Source organism: Lipotes vexillifer, unplaced genomic scaffold, assembly GCF_000442215.2.
Source record: "Lipotes vexillifer unplaced genomic scaffold, Lipotes_vexillifer_v1.1 scaffold28, whole genome shotgun sequence".
Lineage (NCBI taxonomy): Eukaryota > Metazoa > Chordata > Mammalia > Artiodactyla > Lipotidae > Lipotes > Lipotes vexillifer.
The window spans coordinates 178876-196995 of record NW_006793929.1 but is presented as its reverse complement, the minus strand read 5'-3'; the positions used below and the strand labels follow the sequence as shown (position 1 = coordinate 196995).

The 18120-nt window shown below is 42.2% G+C and overlaps 1 protein-coding gene across 1 annotated transcript in view; it reads right to left on the bottom strand.

Moving 5' to 3' along the window:
- The window catches only part of VWA3B (von Willebrand factor A domain containing 3B), a 218934-nt gene that overhangs the window by 91622 nt on the left and 109192 nt on the right, over nucleotides 1–18120 (bottom strand). The window contains 4 exon segments of the mRNA XM_007466893.1: nucleotides 439–621; nucleotides 7715–7813; nucleotides 12852–12983; nucleotides 14057–14195. Coding sequence (XP_007466955.1) covers nucleotides 439–621; nucleotides 7715–7813; nucleotides 12852–12983; nucleotides 14057–14195 — 553 coding nt within the window.

Below are 18120 nucleotides of genomic sequence, written 5' to 3'. Positions count from 1 at the left end.
TTAACAAACTTTACGTATGGACCCCCAGGATGCTTGTTAAAAATACAGATTCCTGAAGTTTGGCAAAATGTTGATAATTGTTAAATTTGACTGATAGGTACATGGTCCATATACTCTTCTACTTTTGTGTTTGTTTGAAACTTTCCATAATAAAAAGCATAGAAAAAAACAAAATATATTAAGATTCCTAGGCCTCTATGCCTAGAGCCTGATTTAGTAGCTCTGAAGTAGGACCCAGGAATCTGCATTGTCACAGGTGCCTTAGCTCAGGTGGTCCTTAGACCACATTTTGTAGTACACTCACCGTTAAGTGATTCATTTTCTCCATTTAGTTGTCCTTGTGGTTGCTGTTTTCCCAATTAAAGTCTCATCCATGGGCCTCCAGCCATTAGTGCTGAAATAAGTGAACACTTTCTTCTCAGCCCATTAAGCTCTTACCTGAACAGCCTCTGGAGGACAGGGATCCTTGTAACCAAAACTGTAAGAATGGAACTGTCCTCCAGTCAAAGAAGCAAGCTCTTTCAAAAATCCATTTGCAATCTCATCACTGTAACAGAAGGAGATGGTGTAAATAGGAACTTTCTGAAAACCTCTGGCCTGCTCTGTAACCATTTTAGGTGGCTGAAATGATACATTTTGAGGGGAAAAGGGGAAATGGAAAAAGAGAGGAAGAGACAGAAAAAAAAAAAAATCCCTAGTATTTGCTCTAGATAGTGAAATTCTCAAATAGTAATCCTGTATACAGTGGAGAGTGACTTCTTGGAAAGGTGTAAATTCAATTCAATAAACAAAGCAAACACTGCCAGATAGTGAGAGTATGAAGACCAATGACTCAGCTCTTGCCCTCTGAGGGCTCACAGTTTGGTGGGAAAAAATCTGGGAGAAATATTTGACTAACCAAACTACTCAATTTCAGTGCACCTAAGCCTAGAGTCCATGCTTTTAAAGTGCTGGGCTATACTTCTGAGCACTTAAAGTATTAGGGTCATGGGTAATACACCTTGGCTATTGGGATTCTATAGAGTGAGGCTACCAGATCTCCACGTGGCTTCCAAAGCATCTACTCCCAAAAAGTAATTTCTAGACCATGGTCAATGTGTCTCCCACAGAGTGAAAAAAGAGACATTGATCTAGGGTCCTTCCATGTGCTGGGCACTCTGTTGGGGACAATAATACCCCAGTTAATCCTCACAACCATCTTGTGAGAGAGTGTTGGAAAGACTGCTAGTTGCCTACCTCTCCTTTTTTTACTGTCAGAGCCCTGGTTTTCTTTTCATGGTAGCAACATACTTAGTTAAAAACAAACAAACAAACACAACACATACACACTCATCTTCTGACACTTTTTTTGCAGCTATAGGTGTGGCCAGGTCTGTCCATTGAGATATAAGCAGAAGTCTCAAGGGAGAGACTTTTTTTTGCCAAATAAAAAAGACAAAGACTTAACAAAAAAAGCTAATATCCTCCCCTTTTCACCCCTGCCCCCTGGAAAGTGGGCACTCTGCCTAGAAGTGGAGCGGCTCTTTTGTGACCATGAGGGTGGACATCACACACAAAGACAGTGAAGCATAAAGATTAAAGGAAGCCTATTTCTTGGAGACGCCCTTGAATGGCCGTATAACCTAGACTTCCTTCCGCTGGGCTTCGTAGCCATAGGGATACAAATCTCTCCATTGTTTCAGCCATCACTGGTCTGCTCTTTTGCTTTTTCTCCCAGTAACATGAAACCCTAATTGGCAGAGTAGGTATGGATATGGACTCCACTTAAAGGTGGAGAAATTGAGGCTCAGAAGAATTAAGTTTCCTAGGGTCATCAACCTCTTAAGTGGTAAGACTAGATTCAAAGAGTTTTTACTACTAGAAGCAATGCCAGACTATTTGTTTCCCCGCCGTTTGCAATAAAGACCGTCTCTTGGTAAGGACTGACTCTCCGTAAACATTACCCGACTCTCAGGAAAGATGACTGATGAACTTCCCTGCCACCTCTCTACCAGCACCACCACACCCAGCTGAGCACCCTCAGAAGTGCCTCTGATTGTCTTGCTTCCACTGCCTCTGTGTTTCTCAGTCCCTCTTTGATGGACCCAAATTGCTGGCTCCAACTGGACAGTGGCCAGTTCCCCCTCTCCACCCCCAGTTCCTATCCTTTGACTGTTAACCCTTCCTATACGTTTGCCATGAGCCCTGGGGAGGCAGGGGGATGAGAGAGGCCTCTGGACTCACCACTGGGAGATGGCCAGTTGAGTGGTTCCCCAGAGACTGGTCTCACTCCACCCACCACTTACACATGGCTTCAGTCTCTGTATCTGACCGGCCTTGAACCTGCCCTTGCCCATAAGTCCACCCACACCTCTCCTCCTCTCTTCTCTCCCCTCCCCCCTGCCCATTGGCTGGTTCCTAACCAAACAGCAACCTAACCTAGCTGAGGGCTGATCCCATCCCTCTTGTCAAGTTCAAGGACAGAGCAAAGCCCTCTCTGCTGCCTGCTCTTCAACCTAGCTTCTGTTTTGAGGACTTACCATGTGCTGGGCACTAAGGGCTCTGCTTGTGCTCTCTCCCTGCATCCCCCCCCCCCACAACCCACCATGGAAGGTACTATCATTATCCTCATTTCTTACAGGACTCCTGGCCACTGCCCCTCAGCCCCATATACCAGACTGGAGATGCTAGACCTAAATTCTGTTAATTTGATAGATAGGGTTTTAGCTAGAAATTACTCCTATATTGACTTACAGCTGAGATATTTGGGAAGGGAAAGAAACTAACGTTGATTTAATGCCAGCGGTGTGGGTGCCAGAGACTGTGGGCAGCGTTTTCATCTTCCATACACTACCTGACATTATTTCATATGGTCATTTGCTCCTTGCCTATCTCACCATAAAACAGAAGCTTCACTGAAGGCAGGCATGTTGTCTATCTTGCTCCTCACTGTATCCCAGACTGGTAGCAGTACCTGGCACATAAAAGGTGCTCAGTAAATATCTGTGGAATGCCAAAACAAACACAAAAAACAACCCCCCCCCAAAAAAAAACCCCAGTGTTTAGGGACTTCCCTGGTGGTCCAGTGGTTAAGACTCCGTGCTTCCACTGCAGGGGGCATAGGTTCGATCCCTGGTGGAGGAACTAAGATTCCACATGCCGGGTGGCAAAAAAAAAAAAAAAAAATATATATATATGTGTGTGTGTGTGTATATATATGTGTGTGTGTGTGTGTGTGTGTGTGTGTGTGTGTGTGTGTGTGCGTGTGTGTGTGTGTATGTATGTATAATCTCCATGTAATGCATTCATGAGAATATCACCTCATTCACTCATAGCAAGACTGTGAGGAGGGAGCATTAGCTCTAAGTCACGGATGAGGAAATTCACATCGGGGGCACTTGCCCAAGGTCATTCAGATGGGCAGTGCTGGGGATGAGCTCTAACCCAGCTCTAAAGCTGTTTATTTCCATCAGTCCTGACAGCTCAAGAGAGCATGAGCAAGTCTCTTATGTGTATCGCTGTGAGCCCCCCACCAGCACACAGCCCCAGGTAGTGTTTGCTAAACCGGCACGAGGTTCTAGTGCCCAGCGTGGCGGTGGAGAGTTGGGCAGAAGGCGGGGCTGCACCTTGATTGCAGAAGGAGCTCCATCCCTGCAACAGAAGAGAGCCACGCCTGTCCTCCTGCCCCAACCCTGCAGCCCCCAGGGATCCTTTTCGCTGGTGGGTGTCCTCACAGCTTAAAAGAAGACTCAGTATGTTGAAGTAAGCCTTTCACCACCACAGCCTGAGTCACCCTGACTCTCCCCAGCCACTTACTACAGTAGCTCAGCTCGCGGGGCTGTGCAATGCGGGGGCCATGTCTGTAGGACACCAAGGAAGCCTTTCTCAGCCCAGGACTCCTTAGTCTGTTCCCCTCAGAGGTCCCATCAGTCCCTAAGATGGGGCCAAGCAGCACACCTGAGACACTCTCCCCCAGTGCCCCCGTCCCCGAGTCTAAACAGGTGTGTGGCCAGATGTTCCATTCACCACAAAAGTCAACTTGGGGTGTCAAGAAAGGCAGGGACGGTTCTCCCAACAGGCTGAAGGAGGTTTGTTTGTGCAGAGGGGGTCACCTTGTGCCTTCCCCTGCTCCCATCCCTCACATACCCTACGTGGGGCTTTATTATCCATCCGTTTTTGTTTAGAACGGTGCAGATACCTTCCTCACGTCCATTCTTGCGAGGGTGAGCCCCTAACTTCAAAGAAGTCCCAAAATAACCACAGCCAAAGATGTGCTGGGCTGCTCCTGACAGAGGCCCTGCAGTGTCCATCTGTACCTACAGATGCCCACAAAAGGACACCTAGCAATCCCAGGTTCATGAAGAACCCTTTGAACTTGATTAATTAATTAATTAATTAATTAATTAATTAATTAAAAGACTTGTCTTCTATATAATTCTGCCCTGCACATTTAATAAACAAGCAGCACGCTGATGTTCACGGAATTGAATCCTGAACAGCATCTCTGTGTGTTCTTCCAAGTAGAAAATTCTGCGGAGTACCGGGAATAATGACATTGGTCTCACATATTCAGGTCCTACAGTCAGTGAAAATTCAAAAACAAATTGAGGTTGAGTGGTGCATCTTAATGTCCTCTACATAGAACATGAAGATCAAATATCCATTTGTTTTTTTGAGAGAGTCTGAGGAATAATGCAAAATAAGTAGATTGTTTGTGGGGAAAAGGCAGATACAAATATGAAATGCCTGAATAAGGGTTTATAAATCACTTTTTCAGTAACTTGCATATTTCTGATTCCAGCTCGTTCACTTCCCTAGTGCCTCATCGTTAAGTGGACCACAGGCCCTCTGGGAATCTGCGGGCAAGCTACTGATCTCCCCAGAGAAATGTATGAGTGCATTTTTTTATATAATTTTGGGAGATTCCAGACCCTCATAAGTCTATGACGGACTGTAGACCAAGAATCCTTCTCAGCGCACTGCTGGTACAGTGGTACTTGGTAAATCTTCTTCAAGGGCTATTTGGCAGAGTATCTATCAAAACATATACCTTTTAATTGAGTTCACGTCTCAGAACTTATGCTACAGATACACATGTGCAAAATGATATATGTGCACAGTTACTTTTGCAACCTTGTATATAACAGGAAGATTGAAATAACCTAAACGTTCATCACCGGAGGACATGACTAAGTAGCTGTGTGATGGAATAGTAGGGCAGCTACAGAAAAAGTGAGGAAGCTCTTTATGAAATGATATTAAGCAACCTCCCAGGTATATTGTTTTATTAGTACAGTTGCAGAATTGTGCGTGTAACATGCTACCATGTATGTATTTTAAAAGGAGATATACATAAACAAATATCTGTCTGCATAGCAAACTACCTCTCAAAGAAGATGCAAGAAACTGGTACTATACTGGTAATATACATATCACCTGCCTCATAGCTGGTGAAAGGAGGTGGGAGGGAGGATTTTCTCTACATTCTATCCTTCGTACCTTTGTCATTTGTACCATGTGAGTGTATTACTATTCAAAAATTAAATCAAGACGGGCCTCCCTGGTGGCGCCGTGGTTGAGAGTCCGCCTGCCGATGCAGGGGATACGGGTTCGTGCCCCGGTCTGGGAGGATCCCACATGCCGCGTAGCGGCTGGGCCCGTGAGCCGTGGCCGCTGAGCTTGAGCGCCCGGCAACGGGAAAGGCCACGACAGTGAGAGGCCCACATATCGCAAAAAAAAAAAAAAAAAAAAAAAATTAAATCAAGTCAATTTTTAAGGTAGTTTTATTAAATCTATGTCGTTTAGTATGATGCACTCATTGAGAATGTTTCTGAAGAATTTCTCATGACTTGGAAAAACGCATATATTAGATGAGAAAGAGCAGAAAATTGAATTATGAACAATTTACACCTTATTCTTCCTTATGATTATATGCTTACTTATATTTTCTAAATTACAATAAAATCAGTTAGGATTTATTAACAAGAAAAAGATCCCCTCTCAGACGACTTGCAAGTCAGAACCTGCAGCCCACGTCTTCCCCCAAATGCCAGCCGCATCCTTCTAGGGGCTTTTGGACAGCCGTGAGCTCCAGGTGCTCAAACTCAGCTTCCTCCACCAGAAACCCCCAGGTCTCTCCTTCTTTAGATTTCAGTCAGTTAATAACAATTACTGGAAACCAGAAGTCAGTCATCTTGACCCCTTTCTCCCTTGTTCCTCACCCAGCCCCCCACCTCCTGCCCCCAAACTGGCCACCAAGTCCTTTGATGCTACTCCTATGATCTCATCTTTGGAGGGTCCCCTCCTCCGCATTTCTGCTGCTTCTCCCTGAGGTGGGACCTCACCAGCCCAAGATCTAGTCTTCCCCTGGCTCTCCCATCCACCTATGCATTAGAGGCATATCTCTAACGCACTGGCGGATGGGACCATCTGCTCCTCTGGGAGTCCCTACTGAGGTAAAGCCCATCCTTTCTGTGTGACATTCAAGGACCTTCACAATCTCCCCCAACCAAACCTCCGAGACTCGGCCCTGACACTTTTCCGCTCATTGCTCTCGGGCTGTTCCCCCGAGCAGCCCACATACTTTCACACCTCTGTTCCTTCTGCCCAGGATACCAGTAATCTCCCCCGTTTAGGAAATTTCTTCTCCTCCTTCCAGACACAGCTGAAATGCACCCTCCTCGGTGGAACCTTGCCTGGCCTTCTCTCCATCGTGTACAGCAGAATTCATCACTGTGCTCCCGTACAGCCCGTAGCACAGGCAACTCCACTCCCTGTACCTTAACAGAATTGACTGTATATGCTAGCACATCCTCCAATGTGTAAGCTCCCCTATGGCAGGATATCATTCATCTCTGTAGCCTCAAACGCGCAGCCGCCGCACAAGGGGCATAAACAAGGCACAATAAATTGCCTCTGAATAGAAAGTGCAGTGAAGTTGATAGGAAAATCATTCCAAATAAAATTTCACTTTATACAACTTCGCGGCCATAAATCTAACACTGTAGTAAAATCCAGTTGCTTTAGTATTTAAGCCCTGGACCGTTTGACACCGGATATTTTACAATATTTGCCTAGCAGTCTTCACATGCAGACACTTCACAATGAAGGAGACAAGTTGATACTAATTCACTTTAGCGGTTAATTTACATTGTACTGGCCTGCACATCCGTATATTTATTTAATGCCCAGAGCATTAGTCTTTCATTCACAAAGCTCAAAAGAAGATGAACAGACGCCGCTAAAACTTTTCAAATATTTTCCAGTCAGGCTAAACAAAGAACATTTCACCAGAAAGGCATGCTTTTGTTTAAATGACTACTAAGTTAAAATTAGGGATAAAACCAAGGACACTGTGCAGTGACGTGTTTTAGATTCAGCGCCCCCAAAGGAAAAAAATCAAAAAGAATCTCCTCACTCTTAGTTTTATAATAAAATATAAACCAGTCTTCCATGGAAGGCATACATCTCCTTTCATGGGGTTGGTCTCCAGGTCTATGGGTGGGCATCAAATTAACCAAACAACACTCACTGTCACTTAAATTCTCCCCACTGTTGTAGTAGACAAAGGAATTTCTCAGTGTGTGTGTTTTTACCTCAGTTGTGCGTCCCTAAGCCAACCAAGTATCTCTCAACAGCTTTTTAGTGGCAGTGGAAAAGTTCCCCCAAACCCACTCTCAGCATTCACTTTCAGGGGATTAGTGAGTCCTTCTTTGTTCCCGACTTTGATAAGTACCTGGTCAGGTCTCCCATCTGTCAAAAGGTAGATTACTTGTGTTTCTTTATCAGCAAAAGCAATTTGCAGGGCGCTCAAGGTGTTTGTGGAACTTCCGATCTACAGAAAAGAGAGAGAGAGACATACCAAGTACATACTTGAATCTCAAAAAAGATCTCACAAACAAGTGTTATTTATTCTCTGCTTCCAAAAAGAAAAGTACTTGTGAAATAAAAGATACATTTAAATTAGATTGAGATAATAATTTAAGTCCAGGAATTCCAAGAAGACAAATCCCTGAATATGTCATAAAAGCATCTATGCAGACAGTCCCAGGATAGCTAGAAGCCAGGACGATGGATTTCCTGTCCTGATGACAGAGCTCTTAATTCAATTTTATCTTTGTGTGTTTCTGTGGCAGGCACTAACTCAGTTACTGTTCATTCAGCTGTCAGCACGGCTTAAACATGCAGCCTGAATTCCCCCCAGGCGGGGACCATGTTAGTTTCCAACCAGGATTGATTCATGACACCCAATATTCAGCAAACATGAGTGTGGTGTCATGAGCAATCCAGAGGTACAGGAAACTGTAAAGCTGTAAAACTCCTGCAGTTTCTGCCCAGGGAGGTACAGAACTGGCAAAGTTGTCACTCCAAAACTCAGAATGAAAACAAGCCAGACAAACAGCAAGTACATGACTTTTGTTATGCCCATGAGAGGGCTCAGGTCACAGGGCAACCAAGTGGCCCAAATCTGGGGAGGGATGGGCCCCTGGAGAGTCAGGCAAGAGGCCAGCCCTGGCTTTCTGGGACAGGATGCAGCCAGACACTGGAAGAAGAGTTGGGCTGGGGTGACTGGTGAATCAGCAGAGGCTGCCAGGTGTATGTTGGCAAGAGGCCACAGATATGGGGGCATCGGCGCTCTCTTGAAGGCTGTTTCGCCACAAACCCCACAGGGTGCTCACAGAATAGATTGGGAGAGTCTAGAGAAAGTCTCCTTCACGGTGCAGAACTGGGGGAGAGAAACACAGGAATCTCCATAGAGACCCTCTCCTCACTCTCCCCAGCAGAACAAAAGCCTTAATCTGTGTGTGTATATGGGGTGGGGGGCAACAATGAACACGCTCACCCTAGGGCACTGGTCAAAACCCAGGAAGGCTGGGGGAAAGAAAGAGGAAACAACAAACTCTCTACACCTGCGGAAGGAGCTGGGCTCAGAGACACTGAGAAGGCCAGACTCCTGGACACCATGCCTGATTAAGACTGAGGCTTATTCAGAGAACACCCACCCCCATCACTCCCCTAGAAACATCAACTAACAAATAACTTTCAAGAGAAACGCTCTCTTTGAGGCCCAGTGCAAAGGGAAAAATCAAAAGCCAAAGATGAAGCAGACAACCCTCTGGCAGGTCATCCCCTTCCCTAACACAAAGTGCCGCTACAAGAACTTGAGGGATATGGTGCAAACAAACAAACCTCAAACCCAGCCCAACTCCTAATGAGAGTAATTTTAACCCACCCCGCAAAGAAAGCCATGCTCATTTCCAGGCATTAAAAATATTTATCTCAGTCTCTATATACTGCACATGATGTCCAGCTTTTAACAAAAAATAAGCATATAAATAGAAGAGTAAACAACATACTACCGAGAGACAAAAGTACTCATCAGAAACAAACACAGATATGACACAGATGCTGAAACCATCTGACAGAAAATTTAAAATAACTGTGATTCGTACATTTAAAACTTCTAATGGCAAAGGCGAACAACATTCAAGACCAGGTGGGTAATTTCAGCAGAGATGGAACCTTAAGAAATAATAGAATAAAAATGCTAACAATAAACAACTCAGTAGGACGGTGAAGAAGTCTTTCAAAGAGTTCAGAGTACAGTTGTTCCTTGGTATCCAGAGGGGTTGGTCCAGGACCCTCTCTCCCCCTGACAGATACCAAAATCTGCAGATGCTCAAGTCCCTCATATAAAATGGCATAGCATTTGCATATAACCTATGCACATCCTCACATATACTTTATTTATCTTTTTAATAAATTTATTTATTTATTTATTTTTGGCTGCGTTGGGTCTTTGTTGCTGCACGCGGGCTTTCTCTAGTTGTGGCGAGCAGGGTCTACTCTTCGTTTTGGTGCACAGGCTTCTCATTGCGGTGGCTTCTCTTGTTGCGGAGCACAGGCTCTAGGTGCGCAGGCTCAGCAGTTGTGGCGCACGGGCTTAGTTGCTTCGCGGCATGTGGGATCTTTCCGGACCAGGGCTCGAACCCATGTCCCTTGCATTGGCAGGAGGATTCTTAACCACTGCGCCACCGGGGAAGTCCCATCCTCCCATATACTTTAAATCTTCTCTAGATTATGTATAATACCTAATACAGTGCAAATGCTATGTAAATAGTTGCCAGCGTGCAGCAAATTCAAGTTATGTTTTTTGGAACTTTCTGGAATTAAAAAAAATTTTCCATCTGGGATTGGTTGAATCCATGAATGAGGACCCTATAGATACAGAGGAATGACTATAGGTTCAAAACAGCCAAGGAAAGAAGTAGTGAACGTGAAGATAGAGGAATAGGAATTTACCCAAATTAAAATACAAAGAGAAAAAACAGCAAATCAAAACAGAAAAGAGCATCAAAGAGCTGTGGAACAGTATCAAATGGTCTGATATACGCTTAATTGGAAACACAGGAGAAGAGGGAAAACAGGACAGAAGAAATATTTGAAAAAAAAATAATGGCTGAGAATTTTCCAAAAACAATGACAGACATAACCCCATGGACCCAAGAAGGTCAGACAACACAAAGTAGGATAAATAAAATAAATCACCTAACACTTCTGCCAGAGTGGTATACAAGGAAGCCAGGTAGTGAGCTGGGACTTTCATCCCCACCACCTGTACCCCGTCCTCCCTACTCAGTGATGTCCACTCCCACCCAGCAGTAACAAGGTACTCCTCCCCATCAGGTGTCAACAGAGTTCGAGTGGGGAGCCTAAACTTCAACCTGCACCTGGAAATATGAGGCAGGGCCCACCCATCCCCCTGACAGAGCAGTGTGAGACAGAGCCAACTACATAGAAGGCTAGAAGCATATCCAGAGTCTCATAACATGAAACGAAAATGTCTAGGATTCAACTGATAATCAGTCCGTCGTACCAAGAAGCAGGAAGCTCTCAACCTGAAATGAAAAAGATAATAGAAACCAACAGCAAGAAGACAAATATGTTAGAATTATTCGACAAAAATTTTAGATTAGCCATGAAAACAATACTTCAGCTAGCAAGTACCAACAGTCTTGAAACAAACGAAAACTAAAACACATCAGCAAAGAAAAAGAAGGTCTCTCATCAGAGAAGAAAAAAAGACATGAAGGAGAATCAAATGGAACTTTTAGAACTTAAAAATAACAATAACTGGGCTTCCCTGGTGGCGCAGTGGTTGAGAGTCCGCCTGCCGATGCAGGGGACATGGGTTCGTGCCCCGGTCCCGGAAGATCCCACATGCCGCAGAGCAGCTGGGCCCGTGAGCCATGGCCGCTGAGCCTGCGCGACTGGAGGTTGTGCTCCGCAATGGGAGAGGCCATGACAGTGACAGGCCCGCGTGCCGCAAAAAAATAATAATAATAACTTAAATTTTTAAAATTCTCTGACCCAAGGACTGGCTATGCCAGCTGACCACTGCTCTGTGACACCAGCACGCGGCAGGCTCAGAACGTCTGAGGGTTGTCCTGAACTTACTGGGTTGATTCCTGGATCAAACCAGTCCAAAGAATAATAGAGGAATCTGGTCTTCTTGAAAATGAATTTTTCACATGCAGCAAGCAAGCAAGGCTTCTTCAATGAAGACTTTTGGAGAGACCAGAATCACACTTTACAGAAAAATGATCTGACATATTTTTAGCCACATAGATGGCTGATACTATTCATCAGTGATTTTTACACGAAGCAGAACCCACTTATGTTTTTACCCAATGAGATTACATGTATAATATCTTGTTATCACAAACTCTAAATTAGTGGGCTCTGAATTAAGATATTTCCTACTGTAAAAGAAGACAACATATGTCCCAAGGAACCAATTTAAGAAATTGTTTATGAATTTAATATTCTTTCCCAGCATAAGGTAGCCAGTTAGGACAAAATTTTACAGGCATTAATATTTCTTATAGATTTCCTCCTCCCATTTTAATTTTATTTATTTATTTATTTATTTATTTATTTATTTATTTGGCCATGCTGTGCAGCTTATGGGATCTTAGTTCCCTAACCAGGGATCGAACCCGGGCCTTTGGCAGCGAAAGCATGAATCCTAACCACTGTACTGCCCCCGAATTCTCCCTCCTTCCATTTTTAATAAACAAATCCCAAGGGAACTCCAGAACATCCCAATGACAGTGCAAGTTCTGCTTGGTTAATATTCAGGGAGCGTCACTAACGCCCATTTGTGGCTTCCTGTCAGATCCAGGACTGTAAACTCAGGCACTGAACTATTTTAAAGATACTTGAGATCCATATTGGACTTCTAAGAATAACTCTTGTTCTCAGTTTTAGTATATCTTAAATATCTGGAATGCTATGTGGTTCTAGAAAAAGAACTTTTAAAATTAAGTTCAAGACAGGAGAAAATTTGAGGAAAGGCAAATTCTCCCCAGTAGTCTGTGTAAATGCCAAGAGCAGCAGCTTTAAAGTTCTCCAAGTAAAATGCAGGCCTGAAGAAAGTATTTCACCTTCTTATGATATCCTGCTGCCCTATCTCTCTCCTTGCTTTCAGCCCTTACCACTCACACTGTACTGTATGTTTCCACAAGTTCGTTACTTTTGAACAAAGTCCACTGTTAAAAGCAGCTGTAATATATCATTTGAAGAAAGAATGAAGCGTCAGAAGAAACAAATATGAATGTTTAAGTAAAAAAAAAAATTATATTTTGAAATCTGTTTTCATAAAAGTGCTGAGACTTGAGCCAAGAGGAGTGCTGTCAATAGAAGCTTATGTAAATGTTAGGTATTGACAGAAAAGATTGAATTAACATGACCTCTGTAAGCAAAATGAACGTCTGTGTGAAGCCATGGCTATCCTTGGCGTTCAAAGCATTTCTCAAGCATTTCTATCCTGGTCTCTAACCCTCTTCTCCCAGACCCAGCCTCCTTCTTACCTTAATGTCTCTAACCCAGGCCTGGGCCCCTTTCAAATTATCCTCACCAATTTCGACAAGTTTTTCCCGCCAAGCAACGGCTTGAGCATCAAACTGCACAAAATTGAATTCCCTTTTATACTTCAGCTGTTCCTGTAAGAGACAATTATTATTTAGCCATGAAACCACTTATGTGTGAGAAAAGATTAGGACAGGTCGGGGTTTGATACATTTTAATCGTTTGATATCTCTTTTCAGTTCTAGAAGCTAAAAATTACATTCAAGAGAGAAAATATTTTCTAGTTCAAAAGGCATTTAAATAAAATTTACACACAGTTTGGATATTAAAAATTTACAAATGTATATATGTATAAACACACACACATATATATATATATATATATATCACATATAAGTTTATATATATAATGTGATATTATATCCTGTGTTTAATACTGACATTAATGGTATACCGAATATGCACACTAAATGCTTAAAAGAATCCAAAACGGTGTTATCGCTTTGGTCAACATCTTTTTGGTAAAGCTATTTTATTCACTTGCCTTCCATCAATCAGCTCATGTTTCTCCAGCAGAAGATCATCAAATTAAAAATTCTATTTTGTATTTGTCAAACACTCCCGGCAATTGTTTTCTATGGTTCATACTCACATCAATACTACATGACAGTCATGACAGTACTCTGATACCCATTTATATGTGTGGAAACTAGGAGTTAGGGAGTGTTAGCGGCCTGCTTTGGGTAGTACAACTCAGAGGCAGCACAGGTGGAATAAGGACCAGAAGCTCCTGACCATCAGCCCACGCTCCTCCCACACATTAGTTCTGGGGCCAGTGCATGCAGCATCCTTAACATGCACTGGTAATTAAAATAAGCATGCCGAGCTGAAGAGTATCTGGAAGACAGTGGAGGCATGTGCACACCACAGATTCCAGGATAGAGAAAACCTGGGGCAATGGACATAGAAATTCCCTTAGCAACCCGCATGTGTTATAGGAAGGACCCACAGAAGTAAGGGTCTGCTTGCAAAGAACGGATGATGCTCTCACTGGCAAAAGGGAGCTTTTTTCTGAAGTGGCTTTTCTGTGATTTCTGAGTGCACACCTGGCCTGTGCATCTCTGACAACCACTACAGGTGTTGACTGGTGGAGATGCACTCATGATACTCGGCCCCCAGGTGCCTGATCCCGACAGCTCCATCTCACCTGCATGAGCTGGATGATCTTGCTCTTCACCAGGTCCAGTTTCCCCTTCATTGAGTGAGATGTGTCAATGAGAATGTAGACACAATCACTAGGCACTTTTCCAAAAAGGACTTGACTCCCATCCTGTAGCCATTGAATCCTAGGCAGGAAATAGTTGAAAGGGAATGGTTAGAGCCTGTGGCACTCAGAGCATGGTCCTAAGAACTTAATGATACATCTACAGAGGAAAATCAATAGGACAGAAAAATAAATCCAATACTGGGCTCCAAAGCCAAAAGTAAATTACTTCCAGTCATCTGATATTTTTGAGGCCTTTAGCTATGACTTCACACCATTTATTCTTCTAACCCTGCTGACTGCAGTCAAGCTAGTAATGCCAGCACATTCCTGAAGCTTCAGTGAAGCTTATGGATAGAATCAAGCAACCCCAGATCCCAGTAATAACCAAGCGCTAGGTGGTCATGTAAGCAGGACTGCTTCTGTGGTCCAGGCTCAGGATCCCATCACAGGATGTAGATTAAATTCATGGTTGCAGGCAAACCCTGGGGGAGAGGGTGGGGCAGACAAAATAAATACTTGACACTGAGTTCAGAGTTCAGCAAGGTCCAGTCAATTAAACTTTACAGGGCAAAACACTGAAGAGGAGATCACTACATAGGAGAGAAAGAGCGTCAGAGAGGGATGGAAAGAGAGATTGACAGGGAGAGAGAATGTGCTCCGGATATCTGCAGAAGGGTGCCCTGGAGATTTTGGCTAAGTTATGATCAGGGCACGTGTGTGAAGAAACTACTGCAGCCAGGGAATAAATCACCAAAAATGTAATAGATGGACCAACCCCTCAGAGCTCACACAAGTCTGGAAATAGTTCATCTTCCAATCAGCCAGAGTGGAAAAGCCTCAATAATGCATGTGGCCTCAAGTAGAGTCCTCACAAGGGTATTGCCTTAATAATAGGACCAAATTAGTTCTCAACTAAAGGCTCCCCTGCACCTACGCTGACATAACTTAAAAGCAAGCCCCAGAGTAACTTACTGCATTCCAAGTAACAACTGCATCACAGAACACACATAAAAAATGCATCAAAATCCAGTACCCAACAATGTAGAATTCAAAATATCTGGCATCCAGTAGAAAATTACCAGGCACACAGAGAAGCAGGAAGATATGACCCATAACCAGAAGAAAGACAGATCAAAAGAAACATACCTCAAAATGACACAGATGATAGAATTTGCAAAAAAGGATGTTACGCAGCTATTGCAAACATAATCCATATGTTCAAGAAGGTAAAGTAGGAACAGAATGAGGAGAGGAACGGAAGATCCAAAAAGAATCCTCTGAGGCAACGTCTAGAGATATACAATGACTGAAATGAAAAATACACTGCATGCTATTAACAGTGAAGTAGACACTAGCAGAAGAAAAGATCAGGGAATTTTAAGAAAGACACAGTAATAGTAAACAATCCAAAATAAAACACTGAGAGAAAAAGGTTAAAAAAATATAACAGAATAAGCAACCCATGGAACAATATCAAGGAGTCTAACACATGTGTAATTAGACACTAAGGAGGGGGAAAGGGGCACAGAAAAACATTTGAAGAAATACAATCAAATGTTTCCAGTTTTGATGAAAACAATACACCCACAGATCCAAGAAGCTCAAAGAACCCAAATAGAAAGAAAGAAAGAAAAAAAAACCACCATGACACATCATAATATAATGGCTGAAATTTAGTGATAAAGAAAAAAATCTTAAAAGGAACCAGAGACAACATAGGAATAATAGGTGACTTCTCATCATGCAAGCCAAAAAGAATGGGGAACAATTTTTAAAGTATTAAAAGATAAAACTGTAAACCTAGAATTCTATACTTAGCAAAAATACCTTCCAAAAATAAAAGTAAATTCAAGAGTGTTTCAGACTAAAACAGCTGGGAGAATGCATCACGCATCACCAACAGACCTGTGCTAGGATCTATACAAAAAGACTAAGGAGGAACAGAAATCACAAATATGTGAATCAATACAAAATACATTTATTCTCATTTTAAATCTGTTTACAAGACAATTGATTGCTTATAATGTATTTTGGGTTTATAGCATATGTGGAAGTAAAGTGTAGGACAGCAATAGACAAGTCAGAAAGGGAATGGAAGCTGAAGACTTTCATGATGTACGTGAAGCAATATATTATTATTTGAAGCTAGACTGTGTTAGATGTATATTGTAAATGCTAAAGTAGTCACACCACAACAAAACAAAACAAAGAGGTAGAGTTAACAAGCCAATAGTGGGGATAAAAATGGAATCGTAAAAAATATTCAAACAAAAGTAGGCAGAATAAGAGTAAAGAGGGAACAAAGAACAGGTGGAACAAATAGAAAACAAACAGCAAGATCTTAGGTTGAAATCCAACTAAATCAATAATCACATTAAATAGAAATGATCTTAACACTCCAGTGAAAAGCAGAGAATGTCAGATTGGATTAAAAATAATATCCTTACATATTCTCTTGACAAGAAGCCTATTTCAATATAAGATACATATAGGTAAAGGTAAAAGGACAGAAAAGAGAAAAATCCTGCAGAAAATAACAAAAGAAAGCCAGAGTAGCTATATTGATATTAGACAAAGCAGATTCCATAACAAAGAATATTACCAAAGATAAAAAGGGACATTTCATAACAATAAGGGAGTTGATTCATCAAGAGGACCTAACAACACTAAATGTACATGTATTGGCTAATCGAGCTTCAAATGACATGAAGAAAAAATTTTAGAACTGAAAGAAAAATTGGACAAATACACAACTATAGTTGGAGATTCTAACACCCTTCTCTCAATAATTTATAGAACAATTAAGCAGAAAATCAGTAATAATATGGAAGATTTGAATAATACTATCAACCAACCTGAGCTGAGATATTTAAAGTATACTCCACCCAACAAAAGTGGTTTTTTCTTCATATTCTGGGCCACAAAACAGATCTCAACAGATTTATAAGAACTAGATCATACAGTATTTCTCTGTCCACAGTGAAATTAAAAGCTATCAGGAAAAATCCACAAATACTTGGGAAGTAACCCTTTGGTTAAAGAAGAAATCAAAGGGGAAATTAGAAAATGTTTTGAGATGAATGAAATGAAATACAACATATCAAAATTTGTGAGAGACAGCTAAAGCACTACTCAGAGGGCAATTTATAAAATTAAATGTTTATATTAGAAAGGTAGGTCAAGATCAGTGATCTAAGTATCTATCGTAAAAAACTTAAACCCAAAGTAAAGAGAAAGAAGGAAATAATAAAGATAAGAGTAGAAATCAATGGCATAGAAAGGAGAAAACCCTACAGAGAAACAAAACAAAACAAAACAACAACAACAGTGAAACCAAAAGCCAGTTCTTTGAAAAGATTGATAGGACGGATAACCTCCAGTCAGACTTAGAAAATAAAGATGACATAAATGACCAATATCAGCTCTATGTATATTTAAAGAAATTGAATGCAGCGTTAAAAAAAAAAAAAAAAAAACCCTTCCCACAAAGAAAAACTCCAGGCCCAGATGGCTTCAATGGTGAATTCCATGAACATTTAAGGGGGAGATGATACTAATTCTCTATGAAGTCTTCCAGAAAATACAAGAGGAGAGAAACCTTCCCAGCAACCCTTGATACCTGGTGGGAGGAGACGGACAAACAGATCCGGAAGCTGCCAGGTGGGGTGTCTTCTAAGCAGCTTCCTTTTCCCCAGATTTGAAACCCAAACTACTCTCCTTAGGGAGTCAATCCCAAAACCATAAGCACAGAAGACTCCAGAAGCAAGGATTACTTTTTCTGAGTAACCCATCACCAGCTGGGTTTTGAGAAACTGGGGCTTTGCAGAGTATATATGGGGGGAGACAGGTGTCTGCAGCTTGTGGTTTATAACAGAAAACATGGAAGGAGGGAAAAAGTTCTGATTGCAAGTGACTACTACAGCCTGGGTACTAGCCTAAACTCATTAGACTTAGTATCTAATCTAATCCACAGAACACATTTGTAAATGGCATTATCATTCCTG